At 38.8% G+C, this 12,527-nt stretch overlaps 1 protein-coding gene across 3 annotated transcripts in view; it reads left to right on the top strand.

The window, feature by feature from the left end:
* The window catches only part of LOC129468935 (protein argonaute-3), a 133,202-nt gene that overhangs the window by 14,315 nt on the left and 106,360 nt on the right, over nucleotides 1-12,527 (top strand). For 2 of the 3 annotated variants that reach the window (XM_055254949.2, XM_063627904.1), the window contains exon 2: nucleotides 562-733. In XM_055254949.2, the coding sequence (XP_055110924.1) occupies nucleotides 562-733 (172 nt within the window). Of the gene's footprint in view, nucleotides 1-561; nucleotides 734-12,405; nucleotides 12,484-12,527 lie in introns of those variants that run through there. The other variant, XM_063627905.1, reaches the window with a different exon arrangement.

The following is a 12,527-nucleotide window of genomic DNA, read 5'->3' as shown; positions in this document are numbered from 1 at the left end:
GCCTGAGATACTTATTGATTCTGTACTTTCTTGATTCTTTTTCATTATATATTGCTTCTTATTTTACTCCTTTCTTTTCCTTTTTTTTTTTTTTTAAATAGAGACAGGTTCTCTCTCTGTCACCGAGTCTGGAGCGTCGTGTTACTATCATAGCTCAAGTGATCCTCCTACCTTGGCGTCCCAAAGCACTAGGATTCCAGGCATGAGCCACCATGCCCTGCCCTTTCTTCTACTTCCTTTAACTTTACTTTGCTATTGGTCTCACACTCTTTAGGTCTGACTTGTGCTTGCTCATGGACACCTTGGTTTGGGTGATTGTTCTTCCTTCTCTCTGCCCTTTCCAGAACAGTTTTCCAGAGGCATACGGTTTTCTGTGTTTATTTTTAATGAAGAGAGGAAATCTGGGATGACAGAAGTTGAAGTGTTAGAAATGATGTCATCTTGCAGAACTAGGTTTTAGCCATTATCAGCTGTACTTATAATTCTAGTATACTCTGGTTGACAAGGCTTTGGAATACAGCTTGTAACTGTGACTCTTTTTTTTCCCCTTTCCCCTGGCAGGACCCGCTGGGGCCCAGCCCCTACTCATGGTGCCCAGAAGACCTGGCTATGGCACCATGGGCAAACCCATTAAACTGCTGGCTAACTGTTTTCAAGTTGAAATCCCAAAGATTGATGTCTACCTCTATGAGGTAGATATTAAACCAGACAAGTGTCCTAGGAGAGTGAACAGGTAAGAATCATGAAACTGCAAAGATCTTTTGCTATTTTTTTGTTAGTAATTATCCATGTTTATTTTGTATATCTGAATAACAATTACAGTGTGTAACAGTTTGACCAAAAACATCTGGTAATTTGTTTTAAAATTGATTGTACTTCAGGGGTGTGATAGTGGGAAAAAAATCTTTGAAATTATTTTATTATAACACGAGCTCACATTTTCCCTGTGATAATAGAAAAGGTCCAAGTTGTTTTTACATGCTCCTGAAATCAGGCTGCACATCATGAACACATCATTTTCCTTGCTGTTAGGTAATGTGTCCGCACTTGCTTTTTTCTCCTCACCTCCCTTATGTACCACTTTCATAATGTTCCCTTTAAGATGATGGTGGTGATGATAGCAGTGAGGGGTAGAAATAGTGGTTTCATGCTTTCTTTTCTCCTTTCCCAATTCCCAACTGTTTCTTACTATTATATAGGAATAAGTACAGATGGTATATAAAGATTTATCAGCCTGCTTTCAGTAAGCTTCCTCTTGCCTCCCCCAAATGCCATGTGTTTATTTATTTACTTTTTTTGAGATGGAGTCTTGCTCTGTCGCCCAGGCTGGAGTGCAGTGGCGCAATCTCGGCTCACTGCAAGCTCCGCCTCCCGAGTTCACGCCATTCTCCTGCCTCAGCCTCTCCGAGTAGCTGGGACTACAGGCGCCCGCCACCACGCCCGGCTAATTTTTTGTATTTTTTAGTAGAGACGGGGTTTCACCGTAGTCTCGATCTCCTGACCTCGGGATCCGCCCACCTCGGCCTCCCAAAGTGCTGGGATTACAAGCATGAGCCACCGCACCCGGCCCCAAATGCCATTTATATTCCTGGATGTGGTTTTGATAATACAGGAAATATAAGAGGAATTTATGATTGGGTATATACTATGTCTATTTGGATTTTGTTTTTAAAAACAAAGACAACACATTTTTTAAAAATGTGATATTCAGTTTAGCATTTTGGTTTCTATGATCCCAGCCTTTTCTTATTCATTAAATGTTATTAAGAGTCTTCATTTAAGACATTTAAGAAAAAGAATGTTGTTTCTCTCAAGAAATTTGTAATTTGGTAGAGGAGATAAGACACATAAGTATGAAGGTCTTTTTCTTGGACTTGTCATCCTAATTGTTAGTATTTCTGTTATACCTGAAAGTGAATGAGCACTAAAAGACTTTGTGATAATATGTTAAAAACAACAACACCTCTAAGAATGTTGTAATTAACATGTAATGCAGAGTTCTTTGTGAGGTCAGGAAGACTCATAGAGTATTACAGTTGAAAGGAACCTCTTAAGAAGTTAACTAATCCAATACCCTTTTTATTTATAGCTGAAATCCAGAAAGGTTAAGGGATTTAGTCAAGAACACATGTTTCAAGTAGGAAAGGTGAAACCAGAACTCCAGAATCCTGACTTGGTAGTCATTAGGAAGTATTTTGTAAAGGAAGAAGTTAATCTAAAACAATTGGTAAAATTTTGGTTAGCTGTAGTAAAAATAACATACATATAATTTTATTTATTTATTTATTTATTTATTTATTTATTTATTTATTTTTGAAGGAAGGATAGCAGTAACAAAAGCATAATAGCTGAGAAGAACCATATTGAGTCTGAACCAGGCTTAAGGGGAAGGTTCTTTGCATTACATGTTAATTACAACATTCCTATAGGTGGTTTTTTTTTTAACATGTTATCAGATACTACTTTAAGATACTATCTGTGAATAGATGACTCCTAATCTTGCTGTAGCCTCTACCTCTTTCCTAAACTTCAGATTGACACCCAAATGTTCCTAAAGTGAACAACACAAGTCAAAAGAGTAGTGCCCTACTCTTCTGTGACCTTGTAGTACTTGATGTATGCTTCCATTATGGTGTTTTTAGTGCATTGTGGTTATTTATTTTTCTCCCTTTCCCCAGTATAACCCCTTCATGAAAAGTAGTGTTTTTTATCATCTTTGTCACCCCATGTCAGCTCAGTGATTGGCACATAATACTCAGTAAAGTGAATGAAATGTTTATAAAATGGCATGAATGTGATGGTAGGGGACAGGAAAGAAAGCTGGATGTTCTAGAGGGCTGTTTTCCTGAACATGGATTTTTCAGTGCCGTACTCTTATCTCCCAGGATCTTAGGCTAGTCTTGGTCTTGGTCTCCCTTCACTCTCTTTTATGTCTTTCTGTGAACCGTCATCCACTTATGGGGACTTAACTGACTCGTGTGGTACTCTCATAGAGATTCCCTTTTTCTTGTTTCTCAAAACTGGTTCATTAATGTGTAGATTTGAGTGAAGGATAATCCTGACCCTTCTGGTAGATATTTACATTTTAAAAAGGCATTTATTAGCTGAGCCATGGGCCTGTAGTCCCAGCTACTCTGAAGGCTGAGGCAGGAGGATTACTTAAGCCCAGGAGTTAAGGCTGCAGTATGTTGTGATTGTGCCTGTGAATAGCCACTGCACTCCAGCCGGAGCAACATAGTGAGACCACGTATCTAAAAAATAAATAAATAAAAATAAAAAGGCTTTAGTTAATCTAAGTAAAGATCTGGGGCTTGAGAGGTGTCAATTCAAGTTTTTTTAGTATGCCAGATGAGTTACAAGGAAATGATATGGTGGCAAAAATATTAAGTAAAAGGAACAGAATTTTTTTTTTTTTTTTTTTTTTTTTTTTGCAACAGAGTCTCTCCCTGTTGCCCAGGCTGGAGTGCAATGGCGTGATTTCCGCTCACTGCAACCTCCGCCTCCCAGGTTCAAGCAATTCTCCTGCCTCAGCCTCCCGAGTAGTTGGGATTACAGGTACCTGCCACCACAACCAGCTAATTTTTTGTATTTTTAGTAGTGATGGGGTTTCTCCATGTTCGCCAGGCTGGTCTTGAACTCCTGACCTTATGATCCACCCCCCCTCGGCCTCCCAAAGTGCTGGGATTACAGGCGTGAGCCACTGTGCCTGGCTGGAACAGAATTGTTTATTAGATTTATTCTTTCTCCTGCCTAACATTTTTGTTTTATTTTTTGGTAGGGGGTAGGTAAAGGAAAATTTGTGTATTATATATATGTAATTATATATGTGTATATAAAGTTGTGTAGCATAGAATTTCATATGTATATGCTCAATGTATTAAGTTCGTGAGAAAAATATATGTCATAAATTGGTGTGGTACATTCTGGTTTTAACTTACGATTCTTTTGACATCCTTAATTACATTACATCTTTAGGTTGCTTTATCTTGCATTTTTTTGACAGTACCAATAATTTAGATCTGTAATTTAAATGTTTCCAAGTGGAAAGTTTTTAAATTTTTCTCACGTAAAATTTTAGTCATTTTTATCATGTTTTTGAGTTTTTATTTAATTTATTATTATTATTTTTATTTACTTATTTTTTTGAGATGGAGTTTCACTCTTGTTGCCCAGGCTGGTGTGCAATGGCACCATCTCGGCTCACTGCAACCTCCATCTCCTGGGTTCAAGCAATTCTCCTGCCTCAGCCTCCCAAGTAGCTGGGATTACAGGCATGTGCCATCATGCCCAGCTAATTTTGTATTATTAGTAGAGATGGGGTTTCTCCATGTTGGTCAGGCTGGTCTCGAATTCCCGACCTCAGGTGATCCACCTGCCTCGGCCTCCCAAAGTGCTGGGATTACAGGCGTGAGCTACCGTGCCCGGCCCAAGTTTTTATAGGAACTGTTGGACTTGTTTGGGATGCTAAAAATGGCATAAATCAGCTTTATACTTTGTTAATAATATTGCTTTGATTTAATGTCAACATCTGCAAAACTTATTCCATTTTCTTTTTTTTTTTTTTTTTTTTTTTTTGAGACAGAGTCTCACTCTGTCGCCCAGGCTGGAGTGCAGTGGCGCGATCTCCATCTCCGCTCACTGCAAGCTCCGCCTCCCGGGTTCACGCCATTCTCCTGCCTCAGCCTCCCGAGTAGCTGGGACTACAGGTGCCTGCCACCACACCCAGCCAATTTTTTTTTGTATTTTTAGTAGAGACGGGGTTTCACCGTGTTAGCCAGGATAGTTTCTATCTCCTGACCTCGTGATCCTCCCGCCTTGGCCTCCCAAAGTGCTGGGATTACAGGCGTGAGCCACCACGCCTGGCTACTTATTCCATTTTCTTCAGCTGACTTGCTTTTGTCTTCAGTTTTTACAGTATTACTGCATGACTACTCAGTTAAAACTTGGTGGTCTTCTGAAATTGATGTGGTGGCTCAGTTCCTGTGCTTCAACAACTGGAATTCTAGGCATTAGAAGGAACTAGATAGAACTTAACAATTCCTTTTCAATATTAGTAAAACAGTTAAGGGACAAAATGCAGTGGTTCAGTTATGTCTAATTTAACTTATCCAAAATATTAAAACAAAACAAATTGTTTTATTTCTTTTTTTAAAAGTCAGGGTCTTGATCTGTTTCACAGGCTCTGGAGTTTAGTGGCACAGTCATAGCGCACTGTGTTCTCAACCTCCTGGACTCAAGTGATCGTTCCACTTAAGCCTCCTGAGTAGCTGGGACTACAGGCACCACCACACCAAGATCATTTTTAAAAATTTTTATTTACAGGAGAGGAGGTCTCCCTGTGCTGCCCAGGCTGGTTTTGAACTCGTGAGCTCAAGTGATCCTCCCAAAGTGCTGGGATTACAGGCATGAGCCACCATGACCAGTCTTACTTCGTTTCTTATTAAAGATTTATATTGGCCAGGCGTGGTGGCTCACGCCTGTAATCCCAGCACTTTGGGAGGCTGAGATGAGCGAATCACGAGGTCAGGAGATCGAGACCATCCTGGCCAACGTGGTGAAACCCCGTCTCTACTAAAAGTACAAAAGTTAGCTGCATGTGTTGGTGGGCGCCTGTAATCCCAGCTACTCGAGAGACTGAGGCAGGAGAATTGCTTGAACCCAGAAGGCAGAGGTTGCAGTGAGCTGACATCGTGCCACTGCACTCTAGCCTGGCAACAGAGTAAGACTCCGTCTCAAAAAAAAAAAAAATTATATTTTTGCCTTCTATAAAGTAATAGTGATTCTCCTCTAAATGACTTAAATGTTTTAATACTTAAATTATTGTGCATGAATGAAATTTTTCTTGTCCATATGCCACATGAACAAATATTTGGCACTAAGGCATTAATCATAATAGTAGAAGGATGTATTATAGCCAAACAATTGCCACTTTAGTTGGAGTCTTTAGACACAATATCCAGGAAATGCTAGTGAATCATTTTGTGGGTCAACCTTTCTACAAATTTATTCTTTAGATTTTCTGTCCATTGCTTTTTTTGTCCTTTCCTCACCCCCTTTTGTGTTGGGGGGCCAAGTGGGGGAAGGAGATTATTTCCTTCATTCTTTTCCCCCTATTAGATGATTTTGATTGAAAGTAAGCTTTTGTTAAAAGAGTATGTATGTTAAGTGTATTTCAAATGTTACTAGTTTCTAATAGGTGAATGGTCTCAATGACTAAAAAACAAATATTTTTTAGAAACATTATGACCTAGAGTATAAATTCTGTAACTTGAGATTTTATGCTAGTTTGTCCAACCTCTAAATACACCTTGAATAGGTAGTATATGTATTTATTCAAAACCATTAAATAATGGAATAGATACATGTTAAAAATTATGTATACAACATGATTATAACTGCAATATGTATTTTCAAACATGAATAAAAATTTGAAGGTATCTTAAAATAGTAGTAGATTGTGGTTGCATTTTTATTTTATTTATTTTTTTTTAGACAGAGTCTCACTCTGTTGCCCAGGCTGGAGTGCAATGGCACATTCTCAGCTCACTGCAACCTCCGCCTCCTGGGTTCAAGCGATTCTCCTGCCTCAGCCTCCCGAGTAGTTGGGATTGCAGGCACCCATGCCCAGCTAGTGTTTGTATTTTTAGTAGAGTCGGAGTTTTGCCATGTTGATCAGGCTGGTCTCGAACTCGTGACCTCAGGTGATCCACCTACCTCGGCTTCCCGAAGTGCTGGGATCACAGGCATGAGCCGCCACAGCCAGCTGTGGCTGCATTTTTTTGGCTCAGTTTTCTTTTACAAATTAAACATCATTTTTACTACTGTTAATGTTAATATTCTATGATTAATAACATGCCAAATATTTCTGCATATTTCATATTGATATAATGTTTAATGCTGATGATTGAGTTCTATTTTATTTATTTATTTTGAAACAGGATCTCGCTCTGTCACCCAGGCTGGAGTGCAGTGGTATGATCACAGTTCACTGCAGCCTTGACCTCCCCAGGCTCAAGCAATCCTCCCACCTCAGCCTCCTGAGTAGCTGAGACCAGGAGCACGCCTGGCTAATTTTTCTACTTTTTGTAGAGACAGAGTTTTGCTATGTTGCCCAGGCTGGTTTCAAACTCATGGGCTCGAGACATCCACCCACCTTGGCCTTTCAAAGTGCTGGGATTATAGGCATGAGCCACTGCACCCAGACAGATGATTGAATTTTAGAAAGAAAAAAGTAAATCTATATTGATCCAATTTTGGCTTTTTAAGTGGAAATCTCAGAGCAGCAATGTGTTTAAAGAAACTCCTTTTCTGCTGTTAGGAATGTCATTTTTATAGTGTTATAGTTAGATAGTATGCCAAGAGGGGGCATGTTTCATTTTAAATAACTTGATGGATATATAATTTACATGCCATAATTCACCCGTTTTAAAATGTACACCTCAGTGGTTTTTAATATATTCCCAGAGAGGTTGTACAGCCGTCACTTCAATCTAATTTTAGAACATTTCATCCTCTCAAAAAGAAACCCCATACTCATTAGCAGTCACTGCCCATTAGTCCCTCCCCACAGTCCTTGCCAACCACTAATCTACTTTCTTTCTCTGTAGATTTGCCTGTTCTGGGTCTTTCTTTCTTTCTTTCTTCTTTTTTTTTTGACAGAGTCTCGCTCTGTCACCTAGGCTAGAGTGCGGTGGCGCGATCGCGGCTCACTGCAACCTCTGCCTCCTGAGTTCAAGCAGTTCTCCTGCCTCAGCCTCCCGAGTAGCTGGGACTACAGGTGCCTGCCACCATGCCCGGCTAATTTTTGTATTTTTAGTAGAGGTGGGATTTCACCATGTTGGCCCAGCTGGTCTCAAACTTCTGACTTCAAATGATCTGCCTACCTCGGCCTCCCAAAGTGCTAGGATTACAGGGGTGAGCCACTGCATCCGGCCGGATATTTCTTATAAATGGAATCATATACCATGTGGCCTTTTGTGACTGGCTTCTTTTTGCATACTGATTTCAAGGTTCATTCATGTTGTAGCATGTATCAGTATATTCAGGCACTGCATAACGTTTCAGTCAATTACAGACCACATACATGATGGTGGTCCCATAAGATTATAATATCGTATTTTTACTGTACCTTTTTATGTTTAGATACACAAATACCACTGTATTACAGTTGCCTACAGTATTCAGTATAGTAATGTGATGTACAGGTTTGTAGCCCAGGAGTAATAAGCCATACCGTATAGCTTAGATGTGTATATGGCTTAGATGTGTGGTAGGCTCTACTATCTAGGTATGTGTAAGCACACTCTATGATGTTCACACAGCAGAATGATAATGCATTTCCTGGAACATATCCCCATCGTTAAGTGATGCATAACTGTACTTTATTCCTTTTTATTGCTGAATAATATTCCATTGTATGGATATAATACATTTTGTTTATCCATCATTTGATAGACATTTGGGTTGTTGCCATTTTTGACTACTACAAATAATGCTGCTATAAACATTCGTGTACAGGATTTTGTGTGGACATACATTTTCATTTATGTTGGATATATACCTAAGAGTGATATCATATGATAACTCTATATTTAACCTTTTGAGAAACTGCCAGACTCTTTTCCAAAGTGGCTGCACCCGCCAGACATGGTGGCTCACGCCTGTAATCCCAACACTTTGGGATGCTGAGTCAAAAGGATCACTTGAGTCCAGGAATTCAAGACCAGCCTGAGCAATATAGCAAGGCACCATTTCTATTAAGAAGAAAAAAAAAAAAAAGAAGACAGTGTCTGCACCATTTTACATTCCCACTAGCAGTGTATGAAGATAAGTTTTCCCATGTTCTCACCAATATTTGTTATTATTTGTCTTTTTAAAAATTACAGCCATCCTAGTGGATGTGAAGTTGTATCTCATTGTCGTTTTGCCTTGCATTTCCCTGATGACTGATGTTGAGCATTTTTCATGTATTTATTGGTCATTTGTATACATATATATATATATATATTTTTTTTTTTTTTTTTTTTTTTGAGACAGAGTCTCGCTGTTTCGCCCAGGCCGGAGTGCAGTGGCGCAATCTCGGCTCACTGCAAGCTCCGCCTCCCGGGTTCACGTCATTCTCCTGCCTCAGCCCCCCGAGTAGCTGGGACTACAGGCGCCCGCCACTGTGCCCAGCTAATTTTTTGTATTTTTAGTAGAGACGGGGTTTCACCATGTTAACCAGGATGGTCTCGATCTCCTGACCTTGTGATGATCCGCCCACCTCGGCCTCCCAAAGTGCTGGGATTACAGGTGTGAGCCACCACGCCCTACCCCATTTGTGTATTTTCTTTGGAGAAATGTCTATTTAGGTCCTTTGCTAATTTTTTTTTTTTTTTTTTTTTTTTTTTGAGACAGAGTCTTACTCTGTTGCCCAGGCTGGAGTGCAGTGGCACGATCTTAGCTCACTGCAACTTCCACCTCCCAGGTTCAAGTGATTCTCCTGCCTCAGCCTCCCAAGTAGCAGAGACTACAGGTGTATACCACCATGCCTGGCTAATTTTTGTAGTTTTTAGTAGAGATGGGGTTTCACTATATTGGCCAGGCTGGTCTCGAACCTCTGACCTCAGGTGATTCACCCACCTCACCCTCCCAAAGTGCTGGGATTACAGGCATGAGCCACTGTGTCTGGCTGCCCATTTTTAAATTGGGTCATTTGTCGTTTTGTTATTGAGTTATAGGAGTTCATTATATGTTCTAGACAAAAGTCCCTTATTAGATATATGATTGCAAAATTTTTCTCTGTTTATACATGTTGCGTCTTCACTGTCTTGATGGTGTCCTTTGAAGCACAAACTTTTAAAATTTTGATGATGTCTAACTTATTTTTTCTTTTGTCGCTTGTGATTTTGTTGTCGTATCTGTAGAAGAGTATACTTCTGATTAAAATGATTTAGACAACATACTTCAGAAAAGACTGCCAGTAAAAACCAAATGGTGTAGTTTTGAGTGTTTAGTGATCTTGGGGAAACTATTATACAAAATATGTCAGCTAATAAAGAAGTTTTATTTTCCTTTTAATCACTTGAAAGATAGGAAAGCTAACAGATCAGATAGTAATTATTTCACATCTCAAAATTCTTTTAGAGTGGCATCTAAATACAAAACTAAGTAGAAATTAGCCTTTTGACTAATATTCCTATAATATATTTGAAATTTGAAGATACTTTCATAAATTAACAAATATTTACACACAAGGGACTAGTACATAGGTATTATTACCAACATCTATCTGTGTAGATATAAATTACAATAGCTGTATAGTGTTCTATTATATGAATGTGCCTTGATTTGTTTACTTTAACCTGCTCCAGTTTGTTAGGTTAATTTAAATCTGTTTAAACCATTTATCTGAACTTACCACATGTTTATACCAAGGTACTATGCTATTGGTCCTAGATTTACAGTATATACGGAAACTTAAAGATGATTTTTGAATCTTCTCTATGTTTTCATGAACTGTTTACTCCTGTTTTGTGTCAGGCACTGTGCTAGGTTCTAGCAATAACACAATAGATAAAACATGATCTCTTTAAAGTTTTAAATTCCATATGGAGTGACAAATTCTGTGATATGCAAATTATGTACTGTGATGAAAGAGTAATGATTCCTGCCTTTGGGTAAGGAGGAGGATGTGGTGTATCACATGGTATTTGAGCAAAATAATTGTATCATAAAGGTACAGTAAAAATGTGTAATCTTATGGGACCACCATCATATATGTGGTCTGTAATTGACTGAAAAGTTAGGCAGCACCTGCCTGTACTGATATATGCTACAACATGAAGTTGTCCAGTGGACAGGGAGAAAGAATAATCCACATAGACAGCATGAGCAAAGGTATGACATGTTGGTATAACAGAAACAGGCCAGTATAAATAGAGTAGCTAGAGATGAGTCTGAAGAGTTAGCTAGGAAGTAGGTTATGAAGAATCTGAAATCCATGCTAAGGCTTGTGAATTCAGAAATAGTAGAGAGCCAATGGAACCTTTTAAACAAATGAAGAAAATCGGTATTTAGGACCATACTTGATGACAGTGTGGTGAATGAGAGATGAGAAAGACTTGAGTCCTGGAGAACATTTGGAAGGCTGTTGTAGTAGTTTAGGTCAGTGGTCTTCAAACCATTGATCACACGTTCCCCATTAATTAAAATTTGACCAAAAAATACATATAGATATAAATGCACACACATTTCAAAAACTATAATTTATTGACATGTACTACTGTTTTAATATGTAACTGTAGAAAAATTAAAGGTGAGAAAGAAAATTTTGAAATGAACTATTTAAAAATATATTTAAATAACTTGAACTTTTCAGATTAATGGTACAAAAAACCCTGACTGAATATGTGTCACACACTTGAACTACAAAAAGTTGCAGTGTGCTGAAAATGAATGAACGAGAGGTACACTGTTAACTTTTTTTTTTTTTTTTTTTAATTGAGACAAGAGTCTCACTCTGTCACCCAGGCAGGAGTGCAGTGGCGTGAACATGGCTCACTGCAGCCTCGACCTCCTGGGCCCAAGCAATCCTCCCACCTCAACCTTCATAGTAGCTGGGACTACAGGCACATACCACCATGCCCGGCTAATTTTTGTATTTTTTATAGAAACAGGATTTCGCCATGTTGCCCAGGCTGGCCTTGAACTCCTGGTCTCAAGCGATCTGCCCACCTCAGCTTCCCAAAGTGTTGGAATTACAGGCGTGAGCCACTGTGTCTGACCTTAACTCTTACGTGTTGCAGAACTCCCATTACTCTGCTAGGATTCCTGGTGCACCGTGTGTTGCACCTGACCATCTAATATGGAATAAGTGAAGGCACCAGTATCAATCCATATTCATGAATATTAGTAAATCTTCATTCCTAATTGTTCAATGAAAATTAAATATAAATAAGTCTATTTTTTCCTCATACTTCAGCATACCCCTTGGCACCTCTGGTACGTATTTTTCTGGATTATAGGTAGTATGTTCAAAGACACAGTGGCAATAACGATGATGGAGGGCATAGATGGAAGATTTAGAAAAAGAATGAACAATTTAGGTATATAAGGAAAGGATAGAGATAAGAATGGCTTCATAGTTCCTAGCTTGTGCATTAGTAATGGTTTTAACAGAAATATAGATTCCGAAGGGACCAGGTTTTTATATACTATTTCGAATATTTGGAGGTTGAATTGCATAAGAAACATCAAAATGGCAGAAGTTCAGTAGGTTGTTGGAAATACGTGTCTAGCTAAGTGTCAGGAGATAAGTCAAAATGGAGATTGTAATTCATCAGCATGTAGGTGATAGTTAAAAACTGGGGAAGTATGTAAAAATAAAAGAACTGAGACTAGATCTCTGAGATACTATTATTTCAGGTTTGCCAGTGAAGACACACAGGGATTGGAAAGATAGGAGAACCAGGACAAAGTAGAAGCTATTTCAGAGAAGGCAAGGTAAGGATCATGATTTTCTTTCTTTTTGTTTTTTTTTCTTTTGG

The sequence above is a fragment of the Symphalangus syndactylus genome, chromosome 12 (assembly GCF_028878055.3).
Source record: "Symphalangus syndactylus isolate Jambi chromosome 12, NHGRI_mSymSyn1-v2.1_pri, whole genome shotgun sequence".
NCBI lineage: Eukaryota > Metazoa > Chordata > Mammalia > Primates > Hylobatidae > Symphalangus > Symphalangus syndactylus.
The sequence above is the reverse complement of the archived record's forward strand: the minus strand, read 5'-3'. Positions and strand labels throughout refer to the sequence as shown.